General features: G+C 31.8%; 3 protein-coding genes across 5 annotated transcripts in view; 2 read left to right on the top strand and 1 right to left on the bottom strand.

Moving 5' to 3' along the window:
- The window catches only part of LOC124362118 (protein argonaute-2), a 64698-nt gene extending 39186 nt beyond the window's left edge, over positions 1-25512 (bottom strand). Inside the window, exons 1-2 of one of the 3 annotated variants that reach the window (XM_046816322.1) lie at positions 24959-25512; positions 6212-6303 (exon numbers count right to left, since the gene is read on the bottom strand). In XM_046816322.1, the coding sequence (XP_046672278.1) occupies positions 6212-6302 (91 nt within the window). In that variant the 5' untranslated portion in view covers position 6303; positions 24959-25512. The remainder of the gene's footprint in view (positions 1-6211; positions 6304-24958) is intronic. The other 2 variants (XM_046816323.1, XM_046816321.1) reach the window with 2 other exon arrangements.
- Positions 25-8353, top strand: LOC124362119. The gene is made up of 3 exons (XM_046816328.1): positions 25-481; positions 7808-7920; positions 8199-8353. The coding sequence occupies exons 1-3, from the start codon at positions 333-335 to the stop codon at positions 8351-8353; spliced, it is 417 nt and encodes a 138-aa protein (XP_046672284.1). The 5' UTR covers positions 25-332.
- LOC124362120 lies at positions 8384-9011 on the top strand. Its single transcript, XM_046816329.1, has one exon. It carries the CDS (start codon positions 8384-8386, stop codon positions 8567-8569), a length of 186 nt encoding a protein of 61 aa, XP_046672285.1. The 3' UTR covers positions 8570-9011.
- Positions 25513-25831: the final 319 nt, after the last annotated feature.

Here is a 25831-nt window from a genome sequence, read left to right as displayed (position 1 = left end):
ATCAAGGTAAGAAAAATAAAAAATTGTGTAAACATATGTTAGTTCATACGTTATAAATATATTGTCTTTATCGACTTCATTCTGATAGTTCGACGTTGAATTAGTGAGAGGGATAGTTAACTGTTACATTGGAATATATTTGGTCGCTCCTGATAGTTCAGGTTGATCAGAAAAAGTGAATACCAAATAAATTTGCAAAACTTGACCTCATACCGACATAATAGGTTATTACTTGTAATAGAAAATTGTTGAGAACGTATCGCCTTCTTGAAGAATAAGTATTAGAGGTATGGGACATTGATTTATGTGTAAATTGTAAATTTATTTTTAACATGTCTGTTCCATTTACTGGTGTAGTAGGTTCTCGTTCAGGTGGGGTTATCAGTGCCATCGTTAAAGAAACAAAAAGGTTGTCACTTAAACCTGTTAAACGTGTTGTATTTCAATTTGACCCTTTTGTGGAAGAATCAGTACACACCAGGTAAGTTTTTTATGATTATTGTTAGTAAAATTAGTTAAGTTGTATTAATAACTTAACTAATTTGATTATAACTAGGAGATTTTGTGAAAATTTAGCCTACCTACCTAGGCCTAGCCTGTACAATGTAAGATCTATATTACTAAGCCTAACCTCTATTCATAAGATAGAGAAATTCCCTTAGCTTATAAATAATAATAATTAGTTGTTGATGTAATCCAACCCAAATGTAACTCATTTGTAAAATGTGATTTGTAAGCCTATTGCAATGTAATTTACAGCCTAAATAAAATTAATGTTAGTAATTTAAAATAAGCATTTACATTTAGAAATTATATTGAAAAAATTCACAACAACCAATATTTAAACTTTTCATTGTGTGAGGCCTTTTGATAACAAGGCTCTGTTAGACACAGTTGCAGTATAATAAGAGGCCACCACAATTGAATCAAATATAAAGACATTTGGGTAATTATCATATTAACGGCCGGGGCGGAAAAATACGAGTTTTGCGTTAAAAACTTATTGGAATCGTCATATAGAACAAAAAAGTATAAGGTTTGATGGGGTGGAAATGAGAAATAACGAAGTTCTAGAAAATGAAAAATTAAATAACTTTTCAGTAATATCTCCATGTTCTACATCCACGTCTAGCGTCACGTGACCTTTTGTGGCCAATGATTGAACCTCGTGATGACGTCACCGGTTGCGCCGCCATCTTTGCAAACGTAAATGAAAAATAATACAGAAATGAGCAGAATTTTTATAAAAATAGGTACTTTGGGATTATACCGACCACACCCAGACATGAATCGTTATTTCACATTTCGTTTCTACTGATTACTAGATTAGCGTAGAACAATATTTCGTCAATATAAAACAGGAATTGTCTTATCGCAAACCCCTCCCCATCCTCAGACAGAGGTCAAAGTCGAGCGTCTAGTAGATAACGTGATTGCAGAGTCTCGCCGCCCGTTCAGCTGGTGCATCGCTTTGTTGTACTTCCGTGTTTTACCTCTACATTTCTCCAAACACAAAAATTCAACAAAAACAAACATTTACCAAACTAAACTCTTTATTAAAAAAACACTAAAAACTTGTTTTTATTCTTGATCACATTCCGCCACCCAAAATGCGAGTGCCTCCGGCCATCAGCGCGGGCTTTGGCAGCACCTTCGGTGCTGCCGAAGCCCGCGCTGATGTCGACGAAAGAAAAACATCCCTCGAGATAGTACCTATCAGTAAAATATAAAATACTAGAGGGGCTGATCAAAAATATAAATTGAAATGTAATGCAAAGGCAATTATGTAAAGTTAAAAAACTAAATAAATCATGAAAAACTCAAATATATAGATGGATCAGAGAACACATACCATTAGTGTGTTGGCGGATACAGCTGAGCAGCAGCAACAAAAAAGTCGTCTATCACAACGAAACGACAAAGTCTCCCGGTTTAAAAACACCACTCGACCGCACGACGAACACATACACTCATTTTAAAAAATTCCATGTTCAATTAAAAAAGAGATAATTTCGTTTTGGTTAAAACGTAAACTCTTTACGTGCCCTACGAAACACTCCGACACACACAATTCACTGGGGTTGGTTGAACTAGTGGATGGTTGATTCATCATTGTAAACGCACTCACTCAATCCGACCTACTGAACACGATATCTTGTGTAGAACTGACCCATGCCCCGGAGAACTCAGATAACAGGTACGTTATCAGGCTGCTATCAGTCCCGGCCGCAGATAATATTCAAGTAAACAGATTATCCAGACACAGCACACAAACTGAACATTAAAACATTAGGAACTTAACCACTTATCAATATACCCCCTAAAATCATGTTATTTGTCATTTGCACCCCATAGTACTATATATATTTTTTGTTCAGGAGGGTGAGCAGAATACGTTGGTAACGTCAAATTCGTGATTTGCCGCCCCGGCATTTAATCTTACTGGTACGGACATTTGATCCATAGATATTAATAATTATTAATTGCCAGTTGTTTTTATTTTACATTACAATATTGTTTAATACAATCTTGAAAGCCTACACCGTAAGCTGGTTCGACATTATTGTTCCAATTTAATTAAAATAAAGTAAAATCATGTGTAACGTATTTGACTAATGACCAGCCGCAAGTACAATGGCGATGTACATGTGTTATTTGTGTCGCAAGCAGTCAAAAATGTTTATTCTTCAAAATAGTAAAAAGTAACTAACTTAAATGTAACACTGTGTTGTTTGTAACATTTGATAATTATAGATATCTTAGATATATTTTTATTCTTCATTAAACTATTTTGTTTTATGACATAAAAAAGCTAAACCATACTGTAATTTCAAATACCCATAACGTAATTTGTTACACATTACATTAAATACATGAATATTTATCCAGTCTTGGATTTTTCCATCTGTGGCCTTTCCTTTTCGGGTTACAACACAAGGATAACATCCAGGCTACCAAATAATTGTTGGTTGAATAAAAAATAAACCTAATTTTACTTCATTAGTTATGTCGTGGATTAGTTACTCATAAATATCAACGATTTGATTGTTCTGGTGGCCGCCTATTATACTGCAGCCTCAGACACTTCACGTAAGTAGTATTTTTGGGTAGGGTACGATAAGCGGACCCGGTTTTTTATATCGAAGAATGTAACCATCGATACCTAATATTCGCATCTCAAATCCTAGGCTATTAATCGATATAAAGGTATGTAAGAATATAGTCTTCAGTAACAATCATGTTTTAAATTAAAATATGTATATAATATTTACATTGATCAAACAAATTATTATAACCAAAATTAGGAAAACTTGAAGACGACCATATTTGCTCCTCTCACAGTTACAGTAATTTCTTTCCCACAAATTTCACATAACGGGTTTTTCGGTACAAGTCCAACATGTTGAAGCCACGAAAAACATGTCTTATCATCTTTCAATGCAATGTCATGTAGTTTTCTAAAATTGACTGCCATTTTTAATAATCAAATGTTACTTATGTAAAATTGAAATATTATCTTACGTGTATTATTTAAAAGTGTTTACAGCTGTTGATATAGATTATTTAAGTTAATTGTTCATAATAATTAATCAGTATCGATTGATTATATCGATGGTTATGATTAAGTAATATCGTTTGCCAATTTTGATATAAAAAACCGGGTCCGCTTATCGTACCCTAACCACATTTTTTATTAGATTAAATGGCCATAAGCATTTGCAATATTTTTATTCAACATGATCACCCTGCATTGCTGGCAGAAAAAAACATCCTTAGAGATAGTATCTTGAAATAATTGTACATCACGTGAGTGCCTAAACCCCTCAACGAGATAAGAAGAGGCATGGTAAATGGAAAAATGGACATTTTATAGCTAGTATTGATGACCAACACAAAATACGAGAAGTTGCACCCACAGCAGTTTGCTCAGTGTTAGAAATTGTGTAGTATTATTATGATTAACAATATCACCAGCTTGGGAACTCGTCTTATACCTTCTCACATATTTCTTCACAAAACCTGTAAAGACAATCTGCGTCTTTTACTAACTTTTTATTTCAAAATAGTTTTTTTTTGTACTCTGCACCCAATTCTGCAATATTTCCTGATAAAAACATTTAAGTTTATAAATGTAATCCACTAACTTATGATAATCTCAAGTTCCATTTTGCCTGTTATTTTATTACTCACATTTTCTTTTGTTTACAAACAAATTTTTTAATTACATGCTTAAAAAGTAGCCTAGGCTACTTTTGGTGCTTGATTTGCTTACCTGCGACCTTCCTTATAGTCTAAACGTTACAGCAAATTGTTATGTACTTGTAATCTTCATATATTTTTTATTGACACAGCTTTATTTGCATATAATTTAAAGTAGTATATTCTGAGACACATGATTAGTCAAACTAACCAACCAGGAGTTTTCAGAAGATTCCCTATTGAAGTAAAATTAAAAAAAGGAAGCAAGACCAAATTGCCTTCACATATAACCTACTTCTTCCAGGAAGGAGGTGCGACATGAGACTTATGCAATTTGACGACTGTCTGAACTTTGTCGAAACTAAGATTCGTGCTACAACTAAATATATCTGTTGGGAAAACAGTGATCTGTTGAAACAGTCAAATTTGTCTATACAAACTAGAATTATAATTTATTTTTTATTTTCGTTGTTAATTTTTCTACGTTTTGGGGTAAAAGAAAAAAAAATGTTTGAATAATTAGGATATTAAAAAACTTTTTTACTATAAAATTGATGATAAGTATAGGCTATTTCTTTTTTATTACGTGTTAAGTATATAGTTTTCAAAATAATTGTCTTGTTAGCAATTTAAGGTGAAATATTCATAAATAAATATAAGTAAAAAAATACAGTACTTTTGACAAAAATTGTTCTTTTAAGGTAGCCTAATTTCTTACTGGTGGCGCAATGACACCATTTAAGTTCTTACTGTATATATGTTAGTCTAGTATTCAAAATTAGATTTAGTATTAAAATCATAGTTTCATAGATATCACACTGGAAAATTGATTTTTTTATAAAACATTTTGAAATTATAGCATAATTATATTGAATTGCTATCCCAATAATTCCAAGTGCATAGAAAACTAGTTTCAGTTGCACAGATAAAACGCTAAAGAAGTAACAAGTAAAAAATATTTTTGAATTTTATTTACACAGTCTATTTTTAAACAATGTCAAATTAGGTGACCTATGTACAGTTCGCGTGGCACTTAATATATTTCATTGTTTTAACACTCTTAGGTATATTTTGGTGTGAATTTTACGTTTATTGGTTAAACATAACCATGTAGTATAAAAATACACAAAGCCGGTCAAGTTATTCGGCCCATGGCAGACTTGGAGTTAAATCTGACGGCCAATGAGACTGGCTCATGGTGGTAAAAGATTTTCAGTATTTTCTGCAATACCATTTTCTGAATTTGTTTTAGTGCTGAAATAAGTGGTTTGTTGTTACAATTGCTATTATAGCCTACTACAAGAACTATATTATAGAAAGTATTTAGTTTTTGAGATTTTCTCATAAATATTTGTAAAATATATGTAAGCTAACCTATTCATAAAATAGAGAAATTCTTAGCTCATGAATAATAATAGTATTGGTTGTTGATGTAATCCAACCCAAATGTATCTCTTTTGTAAAATGTGATGTGTAGGCCTATTGCCATGTAAGTTATAAATAAAATTAATTTAATTTAAAATTAATATTTTCGTTTAGAAATTATTATATTGAAAATTCACAACTACTAATATTTTAACTTTTTATTGTGTGAGGCCTTTTCATAACAGATGTAGGTTAATATTTAACTTAGACTGTTGTGCATTTTCAATACTAAAGTCAGATACCGGTACTTATTTACATCTGAGTGTAAATATTACTGTTTATAGTGTTTATCATGTGTCTGATGGCAGACGTTAAGTAGGGTTAGCCTATAACAACACTTTTATTCTTTTTAAACCTTTACACTCACAATTTGACTAACACAGACTTTTAACATATGTGTGTCGTCAGACATAAAAGTGGAAGATTTGATGTTTCAAACTTTTAGGCTTAATTAACGTCATGTTTTAATAATATTAAACACATGAATGGTTTTAAGAAAGCAGATAAGATACTCTAAAAATATTTCATGAATACATAAGATTAAATTGAGTTTCAATAATTTTATATGAGCATTTAGATGGCTTACCTGTACAGTTACCACATCCAAATGTTTTGGACAACATAGTGGGCAGGTCTGCATGCAGTACCTGCAACTCCGCTGGACATGGCAAAGCCATCCTGAAACATGTTTTGTAATCAATAATTGTACCTCACACAAATTTTAAGAGCATAAAATTAGCATAATATTTGTTGATAGCATAACAAATATAACGTCGACACCAGGAGACATGAGACCACTAGAATAGACATTTAGGCTCAGAAGTGAAATATTGTCAAATTCACATCTTACAATGCAGTGACAGTATGAGACTGGTTTGGATTACGCAGTATAGACCCGCAGTGGAGGTGTTAATTACATCTATTAAAGCTAGACAGTTATTGTACAGTTTTAACATATTGACTGCCTTACAGTACATAGTGTAGGGCTTTTCGAGATCATTTGCTCTAGAACGCAATGAAGAAGTTAATGGACTCTGTTTTAGAATTTCAGCCAACATATAAAATAAATTTGTGAAGTTAACAATTTTCATGCAGATTTTGTTTATTGTACAAGCTAACAACCTCTAAATAGCCAGTGAAAATTGTCAATATAAGCCAGTTGCCAGTGAAAATTGTCAGTATAAGCCAGTTGATCAAATAACATTCAGGCCTATATAGGTAAATAATTAAACCAGTTCTGTGAAGATCACTAATTATCTATTATGATAAAAATAAATTATAAAACCACTTTCGGTTACCATAGATTAAGTTGAAAATAGTTTTGAGAGTAAACTTGTTTTCTAATAAGGATATGGATTTAGATATAAAGTTTATTATATATAAAAAGTAGAAGTTGTTATTGATATTTTAATTTAATTTTTTTTGTTTTGTAGTATATATTTCCATTATTAAGACTACATGAAAGCATGAAATATCAAACAAGCAAGAAGAGCTTAGCTGGTTGTATAGGCTAATTCCAAAACACAAGCCAGCAAATGACCGTGCACTGGCCGCCGTGTTATAACTTATCTTTGAAACATAAAATTGTGCTCAAATTATGTCTTTTATTAAATTAACAATAATTTAGTGCTGTAATAACCCTTCTGCTTGATTACTTCTACAGGCAAAAATAAAGTAATCTGGTAGCCAACTTATTTTATTGTCATTTATGTAAAACTAGTTAGTTGTATATGCAAGAAATATCATAGTAAGATTATTTGTCCAGTAAGGACATTCTTGGTTTTAAGGACATTTTTGTTTTTATTAAGTGTTTCAGAAGTATTTCTTGATAGACACTAGTAGATAGAGTAGAAAATGGGGAGTTGATTATTTAGATCTAAGGCAGAGTACAGTCTATGATGGCCTGAACATGAAAGTGTGTCTGGACATAATCAATAGAAAAGTACACAAGTTAAGAGAAAGTAGAAACAGGGTTATGAGGGATGAATTGGAAAGAGGTAGTTAGAAAACAACTGTAAAGTGACAGAAGATGCTTGAAAAGCTTAGGCAACTATACAATAGTGTGTAATTAGAGACTAAGTATGTTTTCACCAATTGATAGCATTGTTTTTGTTCATATTGTATTAGTTATTTATTAATCCTTAAAACTGTATAATGTAACTTATAATTTTGTTTTTCTCAGGAACTTCTTGTTCAACATTACAAAAAAGAGCTTAATCAAAACCAACCCAAGTGTTATTGTGAAGACCAACGTAGTCTGCGACAGAAGTGACCCATCAGTTACTTTCAGTTTAGGTAAGTATTTATGTACTACTTTAAATATACAAAACAGTAAATTACCAGCATCTATAAAAACTTTAAAACTTTCTTACAACGTTTATTTTTAATTAAACTATTTGATGATTAATCAGTTTGTATATTAGAGAACTAATTCATCATAAATTGAAAACAAATTTTAATGCATGAATGCGATATTTAAGTTGAAATTAATATTTTTGTTTAACAGGGAAGAAATTTAAAAAATGTCTGACAGTATATAGATGTTTTCTAACAACTGTTCAATTCATTTTCAGAAAATGGATCTTCCGTGTTGTTCAAGGCTAAGAACCTCACGACACTAGAGATGTTCCAGCTGTACAACAAATACATCACATCCCTGTTGCCAAAAGAGGAACCAGTGACTGTATTGAAGACGAAGTCAGAGAAGGCGGCACAGAAGAAACGTTAGTCGAGGTTGGAATAGTAAAAGGCAGACAAGATGGTGAAGAACAGTAAACAATACAACGTGAAGCTGATCGACGAACTGTACAGTCATGTGCCAGCATTCACAGATTTGTTCGATGAGGAGACATGGTACATGTTTGTTGGTTGCTTTGTGGCAACCACGATTGTAGTGGTATTTATTGTATCTCGGTTTGTAACCATTAAACCGGTTGAGTGGTAAAATATTTCCTTTCTGTCGCAATGATCCATTAGAAAATGTCCAGTGGTATAGCAAAACTAACCTTTTTACAAAAATGAATGTTAATCTAATTTCAAAATTCCAGTTTCTTCCTACATTGGAGATGAAAGCACTCCTTTTTCAGTTGATTTGCTTAAGCCCCTTTGTCATTGAATAAGAATAAATGTATACTATAAAAGCACATATATGTCACGAATGTTTATAATATTTCTGCTTGCTTTTATTGTTAAGCTCTTTATTGTGTGCTTTTCATTTTCCAATTCTATGTTGAAAACCTTACAATTTTGTTGGGTAGTATACCATAAATTCCTCACAAAGTTAACATGAATCTAGTCTCTCTCTGCTTTGTTTGATCTCTTCATTTGTGATTTGTTTTGTACCTATAATCGTGTTGTCTGCCAAATATACATTGATTGTATAAAAAGCAAGTTGTTATGTTATTTACAAGCAAATTAAGATACATCTAGATAGTTACAGTAGTTCTTGTATATAAAATAGCATTAGGGTTGTAAATGTGCTCTTGATAATAGTCAAGCGTGGCTTCAATCAAAAAATTAAAAACATTATTTTAAACTTTATTTATTTATTCGTGCCTTACAAAATTTACTGTTTTGAAAATGTAATTACTATTACAATTTGATCATTGGATTATTGATTTGAACTATGATGTATTAATTTAAATGTGGCTTAAAAGTATATATTACATATTTACACAACACAATGCATCCAATCACATTTACACAGGAACTTACAATCTGCACACAACACACTGTATATTTTAATGCATCATCAAATTTCGAAATTAGTTCAACCCTTAGCCCTCGAATTATTTTTAACAAACACTGTTAGCCTAATCGATTTACCATTTGTGGATTTAAGAGTGATTTGGTTTTTTGTTATATTTTGTCGTCTTATAGGGATTAGACAGTTCACTATTGAAAGTTATTTAGTAATTTATGTAAAACTCCTGATCTGAGTAATTTATATTCATTTATAAATTTTTAAAATGAAAATTTGTAAAATGCTTTTTTAGTTTGTTTTTTTATTACAAGAAATGTCTAACATTTATGTTTTTACACATTTTTCAGGATAACACATTGATGTTGTGGATTCATATAAATACTATTTAAGTCTTGTAAGACCAAAAAATTATACAATATATCATTTTAAAATAAATATCCAAATTCTAAAAACAACTGCAACTCTTTCAGTCATTGGCCTATTAGAACTAGTTGATTGTGTTACCATCTAAATTAGTATTCTGAGGATTGGTAGTATCATTTTCATCATCAGTTAGTAGGTTTTCATCATCAAATAAAAAATTATCTTCAACACCATTAAAATCACTAAAACTTCTTACATTCATCTGAATATTCATCTAAGACTGCACTTATTTTGTGCCAATAAAAAAAATCCCATTCCATGGTAAAAACAATCGCTTGCACAATACTATATCACTTAAATGAAAGATAGGAATAAATGTTACAGATTACAATCCACATGACCATTGCAAAGTGTTAGGAAGCAACCAGTTGTCTTATATATCGTCAATTATTTCGTTGTTCATGTATTAAAGTATATGTTCAGATCGATTTCAATTTGGTATTCAGTGAAATATTCTATCTATGACACAATAAGCAGCAACTACACAGTAAGCGGGTCGGCCCAACCTGTCAGGGCTCGGCGAAACAACGCATTGGTTAACACTATACTATTTGGAATAATTAGTTATGTTATACATCTAATCACACATAGTTTCGAAACATTTTGGTTGTATAATTTATCACCTGATTTATTACATGTCAACATAGTAAACACATCATATTTTTAGCAACATACATTTTTTAATCAAATTTTATATTAAAGCTTTACACACAAATATATGTGAATATATATTTGTACCCTTACTATTGACGATTCAATTATTTTGTATGCTACCATTTCTGTTACATGTGTTTATTTAACCAAACTAACATATGATCGAAGGACCAAATACCTGTCAAACTACTTTAACACTCATTACATTTGTATAAATGACAATAGTCTAATTTAATTTCAATAAAAATTGAACCACAAAAAGTACTTGCTCCACTCAGATCTGTCACTTGCCGGGCGAGCCCATTTTCGGGCACTATAACTAGCTACACATTCTCCCTCAGTGTGAACTGAGCACTTAAAGGGCTGAGCACATCTATCGCTTATTCATGTGTGGAAATTATTAGTTTCAAGTAATTGTATTTTATCTTACGTGGTTTCTGTTAGTGTCATAATGTTTGTGTAACAGTGACAATCTACTAGTAGTTATTAGGTTTTATTTAAAATACTGTATTCATGATTATATTGTGAAAAAATTTGAGGTTATGGCAGGAAACCCTACCCACACGATGTTGATTCTGACTTTGACGATGACTCTTCAAACATCGTGTTATGGGAGATACCATTAACAACAGTCGTTCTGAGCCCCTGTCTGGAGCAATGTGACAGCTGGCCTGAAAGAATACTTTATATAGGTGAAAACAAACTTCTTTGCCGTCCACCTGAAGAAAGAAAACCCATAGATTGGTTTCTTTTATTATTTAATGACATTGCTCTAGATCATATATCTAAATGTACAAATTAAAATGCTTTGACAGTGTATAGTGGTCTAGATGCAGGATCATGTACAGCTCGATTCAAAGATGTCACAGTACCTTAAGTAAATTTTCATACATATAATACAGTACCTGAAGTAATAAAGCTGCTTTTAAATATGGGGTCAATTAGGTTCAATAGGTATCTAGACTATTGGAAAACTGACAGGCTCTACAACATCCCAACATTTAGGCAATAAGGTGAAATATCTAGTTGAGTTTATCAACAAGGTGATCTCAATTTACTCCCCAGCCAAAGAATTGTCTCTTGATGCAGGCATTGTATTGTGGAGAGGTATGCCACACCACAAGTATGGCATAAAACTCCAAGGGGTTATGTTTGTGTTTTATAATCTATAGTGTTAAACACGACACTTTAGGAGGGAAAGAATCAAGTAAAGCACTTGATTAAAGTAATGTACAAATAACTTTGCTTTGTACATAGACAACTACTACAATAGATTTGAACTAGCAAGCAAGCTATTGGCACGAAACATCTATGCAACAGGCTCACTAAGTACGGACAGGAAACAATCCTGAAGAAATAATAAGAGCAAATCTCAAAAAGGTTAAATAAAGTGTTGCTCATTATGCAGAAGGTGTAATGGTGGTCTAGACAAAAGTTATGTTTTATATATTTTCTCAGAGTTTGAAAACACTATGTTGTGAATAAATGTGGTCAGGAGAAAAAGAAAACACTTCCAATTGTACTGTATAATGTCCACATGAAAGGGGTGGACCGTAGGGACCAGATGCTCTCATACTACCTGTTTGAGCATAAGATATAACAAGATATTTATACACCTCACGCAAATGCTAGTGACCAATAACATGCACAGTGGGACAATAAAAATTACCCTTTATGATTTCCTTATTAGCCCCAGCACCGGAAGAACCACTAAAAACGGCACCAAGAAATGCTCTGCACAAGCTCGTCAAAACTGAGGAAAGAGATGCGCAGGGCAACAGGCTAAGAAAGCGTTGTGGTGCTTGTGCCAAAAATGGGATCAGAAAAAGGACTGTGTATGTGTGGTGTACCCTGTCATATGCTGCGACGATTTCCACACAAATTTGTAAATTGAGACAACAAGGGTGGTGGGCGGTTGTAAATATCTTTTAAGTAATGGTAAGGTATAAAAACAAAGTTTTTCGTGTTTATTATCAAGTTTTTGGGTCGGTTCGACCAATTCAATTTGCGCCAGGAGCTGCCAGTCCGAAATCGGGGTGGAAACTGTGCCATCACTTATACCTTAGTTGGAGTGGTGAAATGCAGATATTTGACCAAACTAAGGATTTACGCCATTCAGTAAGTAAAACCCACAAAAAAGTTTAGCTCCTAGTAAATTTTGTACTTAAGGTATTAGCAGTGAACGTGTTAAACAGTAATCACGTCTTTATGGACGTTTACAGATAATGTACGTCTTTATCCATTTGATATTTCAACATTAGCAATTGGTGTTTCAAACTTCCCTTTACTTATTAGACTTATAATCATGATGGTATATTTATCATTAAACGCTTTTGTAAAGGAATTGAACACAAAACACTAATAGTTGTTTATATTTCTACTAGTCTGTGCATTTAGCGCACACTTTGACTGCTGGTGCTATCTTATGTGAATTGTGACATTACTAAAACAAGAATACATGTAGTAATAACAATCATTTTCTATAATCAATATTTTATTGTAATAACATATTTTTAACATTCTAAGGATGGCCATACATTTATTTTGCTAACCCCACTTTACACATTTATTGTTGTTTTAAAGTCAAATAATGCCATGTCAACAAGTACCTAACAATTATAGATGGTTTTCAGCTTTAAAAAGTGTTTTTAAACTCAGCTGTTAGACATATTTAATGTAAAGCTAGCTATATCCTTATTGATGAAAAGTTATCATGTCTTACGACTGGAAGTATTTTACACTTCAGAATTAGCTATTGAGCGCGAAACATAATGTCACACATAATTTTCCTTGCAATCCTAAGCTCTGTGACGTCAAAATATTTTAAGTTGGTTTTACTTCATATTATTAATGAGTGCTCATTAATAATTAAAAGTGATTTTTTTTAGGCTACACATAGAATATAAAATTAACCTTTTATATAAAAATACAAGATTAAATTCTCAGTGTTTTGTTCTAAACAAGAAGATATTATACTCTTTTTATAAGTTTCAAAATCAAATAAAGTCTAAAAAGTAACACTAGATGGGTGAAAATGGAAATGTATACTCCGAATTATGTTTACAAGTAAAACTTCATTTACTTTTTTAAAAACATCACTATTACTTATTAACACGTTCATGACAACGGCTAATTTCCGTACTTTTTATATGCTGTAGAATTTTTTTACAATAATGACAAATAACTTTTGTTACTTTAAACGTCTAATAATGACGAGAAAAGTAGTCAGCATCGCAAATTTGCACACAAAAAATATTTCAATATCTTTTTTTTTCAAAGTTTCTCAGTGTACCCCAAGGGGTTGTCTAAAAAAAATAAGCAATAATGCGTGCAATGTATATACATGATACTCTTGAGGTATTTATTTAAGCGCGAGATCAAATTTAATAAATCACCAAGACAGGCAAACAATAAAAACGCAGTAACACAGTGGGGTGCACTTTACTTTGCATGCATAGCAAAGTGTACCTCATCGGGCGACGATGCACTTTACAAAAGCTCAGTGTGTACCTGATCGGGGTTGAAAGACAGTTGTGAAAGATCATGTGATGGGCACCACATTGTATGAAACTCAAATATCACTAGTAGGTGATTTACGGTCAATAATTTTGGATTAAAGCACTTCGAGAAATATCCAATAAGCAAAGAAATAGCAACTACTGCTAGGTCTTATCACATGTGACAAAAACTAATATAACTTTATTTAAGCGCACAATACTTTAATTGTAATATAATCTGATAATTATATTTAATTATAGAGTTAAATAAAAAATAACTTATTTCTTAAAAATATATTTCAGATATTTTAAACTGATTCAATTAGTTACGTTACATATTTAATTACATATAGCTTCAAAACATTTAGTCTCCAAAATATCAGTCTAATATGATATTTGAAGACTGAAGAACCTATTATAACTACCAACTTTTGATTAGTTTGTGCACAATTGAAATTTATTTAATGTTTACTATTTGAATCCAGTGGTTGTACTTTATGAACAAACCTGAAGGTAAAACATGGGAATTGAAGAAAACTCACTATTAACTCAAGACATCAATCCAAGAGAGTACTTGAAATTCAAGACCTTGTAAACCTCCATCAGGACACAAGTAATGAGAAGTAGCTATTCAAGATATGAGTCATGACAAGGATTAAACTTTGGTATAACTGATTAAGGACATAACTTGGTGAGTCATACCTTTTACTTCACCAGAGTTAATTATAATTTTTGTAAGAATTTATTGTTGAATATAATCTGTTGACTGAACGATTAATTAACATGCCAAAGCATTTAAACAGTTCTTCACTATCTTGTAACTATTTACTGGTACTATTTATGCAAAAAGATGAATTAAATGATCATGTATTTAATATTAAGATATTACATTTCTATCTTTAAATGATATTAAATCTCTAGCTGTTGGCATATAACCAGTTTCTAATCAGTTTTTAGACTGTTTATTAACTCGATAGCTCTTGTCAGTCCAAACCATCTCGTACTATTATCTCTTTTCCAGTTTATATCAATTTGAAACATTGTTTACACATTTTAAACTTTTGTTTAGCATCTGTTGACTGAAGATGGCTGAAATATCTCAAGAATTTAATTGAGTGTGAACCGGAAAACTCAGATAATAGTTACCATACCGGTGCATAAGTATAAGAAGTGAGATACAACTCATGCCATAGCAAAGCATATAATCTTGTAGTTAATTGATAAATGTAATCATTTCACTACAATAAGCAAAATAATATTTACTGTTTATTGTGTCTAGTGCAAAACAGTTGTGTACAATTCTCACTGGTTATGTATGATTTTTTTGTTTTGCTCTCTATAGAGTTTACTGTGTTCTTGAGATAATGAAATATTATTCAAATGGATTGTTAGAAGACATTCTAAGGAGTAGTAGTACATTCGTAAATTTCATTTGATTGCCAGAGTAGAAAATTGATAAAAACATCTCAGCCACTTTGAGAAACCCGCTAGCTATAAAATTTATTCTGCTATGTATTTTGTCAAAGTATTATTAGTTATTACTGTGGTGTTTATTTATGCAATAACTATGGTACTTTTGGCTATTGTTACAAAATAATAAGTGTAAAATGCCAGGAAAACACGCATAGTGCTGTAATATGTTGGACAACAGTAGTCTTATTAGTTAGTTTCTTCTATTTCGTGATGAAAAGAATGGCGAGTGATCCGTCGTTTGGTATATGCATCTAGTGTTTTGCCTCATTAATAAAGTTTTAAAAAAGAAGGTCAAAATATAAAAATGTATTTAAATCTTAAGTTGATGTTTTTCATACTCTGTTTTGGAAAATCATTTCTATCAACCAAGGTTCAAATCAATTCTCAATTTTATTTTATGTTTTCTTTAGTTACTGACTTATAAAAATATCACTTATCATTCAGTATCATTACCAAGCTAATAAAAAAGATATGTATAATCACGACATTTATAGAACTATATATAACACATTTACTAAAGTTAAGTAAGCTTATCTGTAAATCTTAAAAGCCTATTAATTTTTTATGGAAACGGTCCCAACCAATTATAACAAAATTAGTTCTTGATACAGTTATCTGTTCCCCCACAAATTACACAAATATAAAAATTATGGCATGTAGATTTATTAGTAATGTTAAATTTTGTTTTCAGCTTATAGTTTTCTATCTAAGCTAAGCTCTAAGCTTCTAAGCTTACATATGAATGTAACATTTAGTTTCGTAAGTAGCATAACAAAATTATATTTTTTTTATCCTACTTTTATATTGACAAATTTAGTTTAATGATCTTTCAATTCTGATATTCTCAACTTTGCGAACCAAAATAACCTGTTTTCTCTATATGTTATATGTTCAAATAAATTAGGCTCTCTGTATGAAAAGCAATCTCTTTATTTACCTTCACAATGAAGGTTTCAAAATTAAAAGAAATTAAGCAACAATACCTTTGTTTCCTGTAAATTTATCTGCAAAAATACTCACTTGCTTGAAATACGTAATTCAGAGAAATATTGAGTATGAGACTGCTAAATTAAGATTAGACCCTACAGGTCAATGCATACAAATCCACATTTTGAGAGTGAGTGAACTAAACTCTCCATACATAGATAGTACTAAATAGAAAGAAATCTACTCATATTCGTGCAAAATGTAAATGGGGGGGTGCATAATAACGTGCTATTCTCTTCATGTCTGCTATATGTTTGGAATTTTGGGTTTTAAATACGTTAATAGTTTTTTGATAAACTATACTAGTTACAAAAACATTTTTAGTTTATAAATGCTCAAGACTAAATTATCTTATAATCAAATTATTTTTTAATGCTTACGTGAATTCCATATTTGTATTTACGAATTAAAGGATTTGTATTGATTATTTTATAAAACCGCCCATAAAAATGTTATTTATAAAGTATTTCCATGTTCTTTTTATTATTAGTTCAGAAATATGTTTTGTATCAATTAATAATTTTCGAAGAAACGTTGAGTACTCTTTTTTTATTTACAATGTAGAACATACAATTTTTATATTTTTAATTCTTATGCTTCAGTAGTCAGTATCATAACTAAGGTGTGAATCCTTTAGGACTGTCTCGAAATGGGTTCACACTGAACATGAGAGAAGATGGAGGTTGCATCCGGGCATGAGAATGAGCAGAATGGTAACTACAGTCACCTCCAGAGTGGCGTCGGACCTTCTCTCACTAAATAGATCAATGTCTTCTCAGGTTATAGGTCTGATCACGGGACATGGTCACCTGAGGAAGCATCTTCACAGAGTCGGCATCCTTCAGGAGGCTCCCCTCTGTAGAATTTGTGATGAGCAAGATGAAACTGCAGAACACTTGCTCTTTGATTGCTCTTCAATAGCAAGGGGGCTGTATGCCATCTTTGGTAGTTTGGACAAGGGTGGTGAATTTCCCTAGGAGGACCTGATAGGTTGTTTTCGGCGGTTTGTGGAACTGCTAAAATCATAGACTGATAGGCCTCATAGTGTGCTTCCGGGGTGCGCAAAAGGCCCTTGAGGCTTAAGTGCATGGCACTTAAGGCCGCCCCATAGAAGAAGAAGAACATCAGTCCTTCGGTTCACACCACGTCAAAACATTGCGCATACATTAACTTCTTGAGACATTGTGACCTCGCTGTGGAGGATCATTTTCAGTTAATAGTTTTTAAACCAAACTATTACGAAACCTACTGAAAATGGCTCTCCACAGCAACGCCAAAATATCTCAAGAAAATAACCATGTGATCAATGTTTCGACGTGGTGTGAATTAGAAAACTTTGATGTTAGTCATTTTAATATTGTTTCTAAAGTGACGTTCTTTAGAAGAAGAAAAGACAAACCAAACTCTAGCTTTTATATGATCATAAATTACAATTATATGATTGTTTTATGTCAACAATTCAGGATGTTTACAACCGGACTGGCAGTTTAAAACATGCGAAAGGTTCGGCAATATCAGAACAGAAAATTTCATTATCTTATTTTTCTATGGATGGTTTATAACCTCAATTTATCCTTTCATATGTTTTGTAAACATGTCAAGCATGTAGCTATTCTGCTTCGATTGAGTTATATGTAAAACTATTAGTGGACAAAATTGTTACAAACATTGTTCAAATTTGATTTTGATGTTTCAACGCTTATTTACTGTTTAGGCACAAAAAATAGTCGTGAAAACAATTATAATATTAATCAAGAAAGCAACTTAATTTACAGTTTATTTAATAAAGTAAATTCTGTTCAATATTTTAAAGGAACACAAAATATATTATGGTTTACACACATAAAAGTAATAATTATGTGATTTAATTACGAAGACATACTTTAGTGTTTTATTACCATTTCAGTTTAATTTATTCAGTTTATGGATAAAGGAATTCAGGATAATTGTGTAGGTTATTAAATTTACACCTGGATGACATGAGTATGACATTTACACTATAATACATGAGAAATAAAGACAACAAGAAGAGGCTTTTATTTTTGTGTGGTGTTATTCTAAAGCTAGTGACAATTTTAACTGGCTACATATACATTATTTTAGGGAAAAGCCATCTGAAATATTTACAAAATGTTGCTTCTCCATTAACTGAGTTTATGATGTCTCAGTTACAGAGCTCCCAGCCTTATCTGTTTCAAAATAATAGTAAATTTAAAATATAAACCTTTTTATTTAAATTTAATATTTTAATTAATTAAAATTAAATATGCCCAAATTAATGTATCCAAATAAGCAAATTTTACAATATAACAATTTGATTTAAATATCTTTCTTATATATCTTAATTACAACATTAACTGAAAAAACCTGTATAAATTTCTAATGTAATGGCAAAATCATTTTAATACTCACAATTTTTCTTCTAATACTTTTAAATAATAAAAATCTAAAATATTAAAATCGAAATAATTAATAAATGTTTAAACTTTAAATCTACAAAAGTTAAATAAGATGCTTCAGTATAACTACATCTCTTTGAGAGCTCTTGAAACCTTCAAGAGAGCATTACAACAATGTAGGACTTTAAAAAATCAATTAACATTCTAAAAGAGATCATAACATTGTACAAAAAATATTATGAAATGAAATCCACAGAGAATCAACCGAAATCCTGGAGGAAATTACTACATAGCAAAAGAACCTCTTAGAATAGGTAATATCCTTGGGGAATATCCAACTAAACACACATCCAGTACTACATCCCGATGATAACCCTTTATTCCAATTTCCTGAATTCCAAGTAAATTTAAAATACATTTTTACTGGAAGTAAGACTGCTTGATACAATGTTATTGTTACAATTGTATAAAAGATCGCTTTACAGGTAAATTAAAAATTTTTTTCAATTATTTAAATTTATAGCTTGTGTGGTTTCAACTAGCCATAGGACAATTGAATAATTCCCATTTTTGAAACATTAATCATAGCTATTTACAAATAATCAGAAGAAAATTTGAATGCCCAATACACATTAAATTATAACAAAGTTTAAACACTTGCCACCATAATAAACAAACATTTTATCTGTGTATTTATTTACATAGGTTAATAGTAATTTTAAATTTAAAAAAAAAGCTATAACCATTATAATAAAAAGTATATAGCAATTACTTTACCCAATACAAAGTGAGAAGAGTAAACTGAGTTGATAATAATACTAAAAATTTAACTTTCTATTTTGCTTCATGTGATAACATTTTTTACTGTTGGATGATTGTAGAGTTGAGAACTACATGTTTTGTGCGTGTGTAGATCAGCCTCTCACCATGTTTTGTCCATCAGCATGCATCACAACTTCTTGCATGTAAAAACCGATGATAGTTACGACTTGAAAGCCTTTCTGCAAGTGTCTTGTCTTTGGAGTCTAACCAGGATTCTGTTGGCCTTCTTTTGTATAAGATTCACTGAAAATTTGTTGCGGAAGCTGCTCTCCAAAGCCCATATCTTAAGTGGATTTAAAAATGTGTAAAGAACGCGGTTTTTGTTGTTGATAGGTAATTATGGTTGTGACTTCTTTGTGTAGACACTAGAGTACAAAAGCTGTCTGTGTGTGGTTCAGGTTAACATGCTATCAAGGATTATGTCTAGAAATTTGGCTTTGTTTTTCAATGTGACACCTGGGTCTTTGGTGAACAAGATGAAGAGCACCGGTCCTAGTACAAAGCCCTGTAGTACTCCTTCAAGTTGCTGGCAGTGTGCTAGATTGTATATTTTTATTGTATTGCACTGAAATATTTTTTATTGTGTGCTATAGTTCTACCTGCTTATGTTGTCCAGTCAAATAGCTTTTGAACCAACAAAAGATCTCCAGATATGTCTTGAGCCTCAAGTGACTCAGGCAGTCAGTTAAAAGCCATGGAAAATCCAGGAAGAGTGCAGTTGAAAGTTTTCTGTATTTGAGGTTATCTTACACAGTTTCTATGAGTTTAATCATAGACTTGATTTGGCCTTTGTACACCATTAATCTCTTCAGAACTATTTTTTATTATTAAATATTATCACCAATGTATTGCGCAGAGTTCATTAACACAGCGTTTTAGGAGTTTGGATGATATTTTATTGTTGCCGGATGGTTCTTTCATTTAACATGTTCAATCCACAGAAGCATCGTGCACATGTCACACAACTAGTACCAACGACACCACAGAGGTATTTTCAAGCCGCTGAATCATAATAATCGCAATATTAAATATTTACTTAGACGACTAGGGATACCAAATCGGTTAGTTTCCGGACATCAGTTTTAAAAGTTGGTTGGTTATTTTTTAATGTTTACAACTTGAGTTTGAGCAGTTCTGATTAGTTGACTTCATTCCTTCCAGTCCCTCCCATGTTTCTATTACTATTAGCTGACTCTGATTCCCACGATTTCCTCACATATTTCACTATTATTTGGCAGATGAATGAGTTTAAGGTTACAACGTGTCAACACAATGAGTACTGATGACAGCCATAACGGTGTCAGAATATTGTTTATCTGTTAAAAAGATTTGTTTCATAAAAGTGATAATCTGTAATTATAATGATAAATAAATACAATAGGCTAAAAAACTAAGTTTAGGATTTCGGGAGCTATACTCTGAAATAGGGCTGGGTTTGAACGTGTGAAGGATACTCACAATGAGTATAACTTCCGCTTCATTTTTATGAGTGTTTGTAGTTGTTTTTCTTAACTCTTACATTGTTTTTATTGTCCCATACAGCCTTTGATTTGTTGTCTACATTATTGTCTGTAGTTTCTAGATGCTTGATTGCTTGGAAACCTAAGTCTTTAAGTCGCAAGTTTTCTTTTTCCCAGCTGCCTTTTTACCCGAAATCTTCATTTCCTGTTGTACTGCATTGATGCAAGACATAAGGTGATTGTGTTTCAGTTGTAACACTTCTGTATCTGCAAAACGTTTTGGCTTAAGTCCATTAAATAATATTGTATATAATATTATATAATTTTTATCTTGTGGCATGCTGGGTTGAAAGCTAGTGATATTTTAGGGTCAAAGATTTTGTAAGCTTCTGCTAAAGGAGTATGGTTTATTGATTCCCAGTCTTCTTGTCTTTAGTTCATTTAAATTCGTGTGAGTTAAGCATCTGTGCAGCACCTGGGGCCTTTGTGTTGAGTTTAGCTCCAGTTCACCTTCCTCTTAGTGCAGCGTCTGAAATCTGACAATTATGTCCCTATCAACTTGATAGGCTGAACTTTGACTCTTCACAAAATATAGTGTAATGTAGGTGAAGAAGTATTATCATTGTCCCTTTAGATGCACTTTATCCAGAACTGGTGCCTTCTGATGGTCGGAGTAAATCTCGGTTATGTCTATTTTGATGTCCCTATCAACTTGATAGGCTGGTCTTTGACTCTTCACAAAATATAGTGTAATCTAGATGAAAAAGTATTATCATTGTCATATCAGACACACTGTATCTAGGACTGGTGTCTTCAGATGGTTGGAGTAAATCTCGTTTATGTCTATCTTGATGTCCCTATCAACTTGATAGGTCCCGTATTTGACTCTTCATCCACTTAACTACAAGAAGGAATATTCAGGATTCAAGGCTGATGAATAACCTTATGGATGCTCCAGACCTAGTCACCTTGGTGTCTCTTCCTACTGTGCATACTAGATCAAGAGAACTTTTTGACCACAAGCATGTTAGTACCAATTATGAAAGTAATGGCTACATTTAAAGTTCACCGCTTAGGTAATCCGATGTGTCCACAGTTAATTCTTTCTTTGTTTCAGCTTAAATGATTTCAGAAACACACTTGTTGATTTGTTTCCTTCTTTGATGTCTTAGTTTTGTATAGAACACAATATTTGTTGTTGTTTTGTTATTGTTACTATCATTTATATTTAAATAATTATTGCACGTTAAAGTTTGTTGCAAGTCATATATTCCTGTTGATGTCTTTGCATGTTTATTTTTTCATATACCTACTTAGACATATTTTTATTTATTGTTGGTTTTTATATGCTATTCATAGTTATCACTACATATGTTGTTTTTAGACAGTCTGTTATATTATACTAGTTTATTTTTGATTATTTGATATTTCTTATTGACTTTTAATCGTATTATATTAACTTTATCCCTTTTACATTTATTTGTGGATGTTAGGTTTGAATTTATTTGTAAGAATAGTTAACGCATTACCTTTATCAGTTATCTTTTAAAGAGTATTCACTCTATAGCAACTCAGCTGTCTTGAACCTAATTGAAACTTATTAAAAATTGTTGTCCATTATCAAATAAATAAATAACCTATCAGCCTCTTGCGAGTAAAAGTGTGTTTTTGAGTGTTGATAACTTAACCAAGAATGTCATACTCTTTCTAAACATATTAGCTTTTATAAGTGCTGATCTCAACAACATTGACCCACCAGTGCAATTATTGATCACCTGCAAACAGAGTTAAGCATCTATAACACAACTTGAATCGTTAGTATGTAAAATGGAGAACACCCAACTTATAGAGTGCTAGGATAAACCTGTGTTAACAGATTGAATATGAGAATAACTGGTTCCAGATATTTCTCATAATTAGTTATTCTAAGTTTGCAGATGCTGTAGTAGTTCTGGTGGTAGTTTTATACTGATCTAGTTTGAAAATTGAGTTGGTGATTTGGCTGCATATTACTGATTATTGCAATGTACTTACATCATATGCAGATAGATGTGGTATTTTAAGATAGCAAGTTATCAAGATATTAAACTAAACACTTAATCACTTTCAAACTAAAAAAGTATCATTAACAACATTTTTACAAACAAGGCACACAAGTCTGTTTGGAAGATGGTTTAAAAAAAACAAAATTCTGGCTTTCTTTAAAAATATTTTCAAAGTTTTCTTCAAAAATGTTCTAATCAGTTACAATATACACAACTTCATTATATTTATTTTTTTAACTTGAGATGAATCTGAAGATTTCAGCATTTATGAAACTTGGAATCTATATGCGTCATCATGAGAATAAGAAGGGCCAATAACGGAGCCCTGAAGGATACCAGCCATGGTATTCCATCAGGGTTTGTGTTTATTATTGACTTTAACACATTGATGCAGTCAAGAAAGGTATAAATCAATACAGTATATATATTTTGGGAAATCCACCTTATTAGTTTAATCCTAATAAATTTCACGAGACATAATCAAATCACTTTGAAAAAGCAATAAGTAATAAGACTTATAATTCTCATCACTAGACATAACCAAAGTTTGTGACAATAATAACTAGGAAGCAATTATTAGGATACGCAATGTAACATAACATTTTACTTTTCACCACAACTTAAGGAATACCTAAGTTACGTGTTGGCAAACTAATGTTCAAAAGTAACAAGGTTTTTCTACCATCTTCAGATATCTGATATGCAAATCTGTGAAGGATTAAACACAGTAGGCCAACTTATTTAAGTTTAGATAAGTTAGTAAAACAGTAATTTATTGATGCACTATTAACTGTAGCCTATTAGGACAATTTTTACATTAACTTATTATTAGGTACTATAAAAAATTAACCACTAAGATTAATTTAAGTTCTGATTTCTAAATAAGTACCTACTATCCAGATTACCAGATAAATTACTGAGCCATTTATATTTATATGGTAGTTGACTATGTGAAAGCTGGTGGGTACTAAAGTTTTATTTTCACCATAAGCTAAGGGTAAGGCTATGACTTTCTGAGATGTCACAGATTTGATTCCTAGGGAGGCCAAAAACATTTAACAGATTAATACTTGTCTCCCTTAATAGTATGTAGCCTAAATCAGTAAATACCACTGGAATTGACAAATGATAAAAAACAATACTATTTTTAAAAACAGTAGTATGGTGGGGACAATAGTTTATGTTCCAGAAGAATAACGGGATAAGTATCTTTGTTTTCAAGCTAAATTTTCTTAGACTACCAGTTAGTTATTGTAATTCTACGTATAGTAAGTTATGTAAAGTTGTACATCTCCTGAGGTCATTAAACTAGAATTTCAAAATTTTGGGTTTATAAAATAACTAACTAGAAATTATTAGTAGTAATAATTATTTGTTTATAGTGATATAGGATTTATTTCCTCCACCATAATACAGAACTCTAAAAAATTGAGAAATTTAGGCTTTGAGATATTTAACTTTATAGTGGCAAGATATTCTGTGATAGGCCCAATTACTTCAACTATTTAGGCAGGCTATTATGACCTTGAGGATGATTGTCCGGACTGTATGATCGTTATTGGAATACTATTTTTATCACAAATGAGACAAAGAAATGTGTATGGTGAGAGAAAGTTTTTAATTAATATTGCGTCGCTAATATTTACAATTACTAATATGTTTATTGCTGGCAAGCATGCTACGTCAATGAACTACGTTTTAACGTAACTTCCGAGCGTGGCATTGTGTAATAAGTTAACAAAACGAGTCGATATTAATAACTTATTATACGGCATCGCGACCTAGGCCTATGTCATGGCCACGTTCAAGGTCAAGGCACGGTAATCGACTTGACACATTGAACTTTATATTAGAACAGAAACATACTTACTTTGAGGTCTTCTATTGACCAAATTCAGCCGATAAACACCATTGTTCTCAAGTTGAAAAACACTTAAATCAGACGGTATCACTTGCTCTTTAAATTTTTAAATTCCACATAGCTTACGGTAGGTTAGAACAACCCCCACCCACATTCACGGATAAAGAAAATCGATAGCTGTCCCAATATTGTATCCCTATTCCGTTATGTTTTGGCTTCAAACTCGAATGACTGCTTACTACGAAGCAACAACTTTATTCACAAACAAAGAACGAAAGCGGATAAACAACAGTTCAGTTCATATTCGCCGTAGAACACGTCACTTGGGGATATCCAAACTTCAGAAGAGACAGCCATGCACTTGTTTGTAAACAGTGATCCACCTGTCCGGCGTGCATTCAGTGCCCGTCAAACCCGAACAGCTGTTGGGTGTTTTACCTAGAGCAACTAGACTGTTTATTATGTTTATGACACCAAATATTTAAATTATTACGAATGGCATGAAGCCATTGTCAAATTATTTCACTTACTGGATAGTTATTCTAGTCAATATTTTTTGTTATGGTTTTATTAAAATCAACTCTAGCCTCGGTGGGGGAGAGCTAAACTGGGAGAGAGTGAGTACTCTCGGCTGCGATTGGCCCATTTCGACAAGGAGGCGGTTCCAAACATAACCACGTGTATTACGTCAGAGCTGTCAACAGACAACAACCACTGTTGCCATACAACAGCCTCGGCCACGATTGTGTCAAAGCAGACGACGTTTACTTAATTGTTTTTATTACGTTGAATTAGGCTTACTGAGATTATAGTGGCGTTAAATACTACATTATTTATAAGTGGCGTTAAGCAGTAATCTATTTCCGCATTAGATTAAAGGAA

Source organism: Homalodisca vitripennis, chromosome 5 (assembly GCF_021130785.1).
Source record: "Homalodisca vitripennis isolate AUS2020 chromosome 5, UT_GWSS_2.1, whole genome shotgun sequence".
In the NCBI taxonomy this organism is placed as follows: Eukaryota; Metazoa; Arthropoda; class Insecta; order Hemiptera; family Cicadellidae; genus Homalodisca; species Homalodisca vitripennis.
Note: the sequence above shows the minus strand (reverse complement) of the source record. Positions and strands in the feature narration are given on the sequence as shown.

Bases quoted from the DNA above. Each gene is read 5' to 3' on its own strand.
- LOC124362119 (XM_046816328.1), top strand. From the start codon at position 333: ATGTCTGTTCCATTTACTGGTGTAGTAGGTTCTCGTTCAGGTGGGGTT. The intron at 482-7,807 runs GTAAGTTTTTTA...TGTTTTTCTCAG, and splicing joins GAAGAATCAGTACACACCAG to GAACTTCTTGTTCAACATTA. The intron at 7,921-8,198 runs GTAAGTATTTAT...ATTCATTTTCAG, and splicing joins ATCAGTTACTTTCAGTTTAG to AAAATGGATCTTCCGTGTTG.
- LOC124362120 (XM_046816329.1), top strand. From the start codon at position 8,384: ATGGTGAAGAACAGTAAACAATACAACGTGAAGCTGATCGACGAACTG.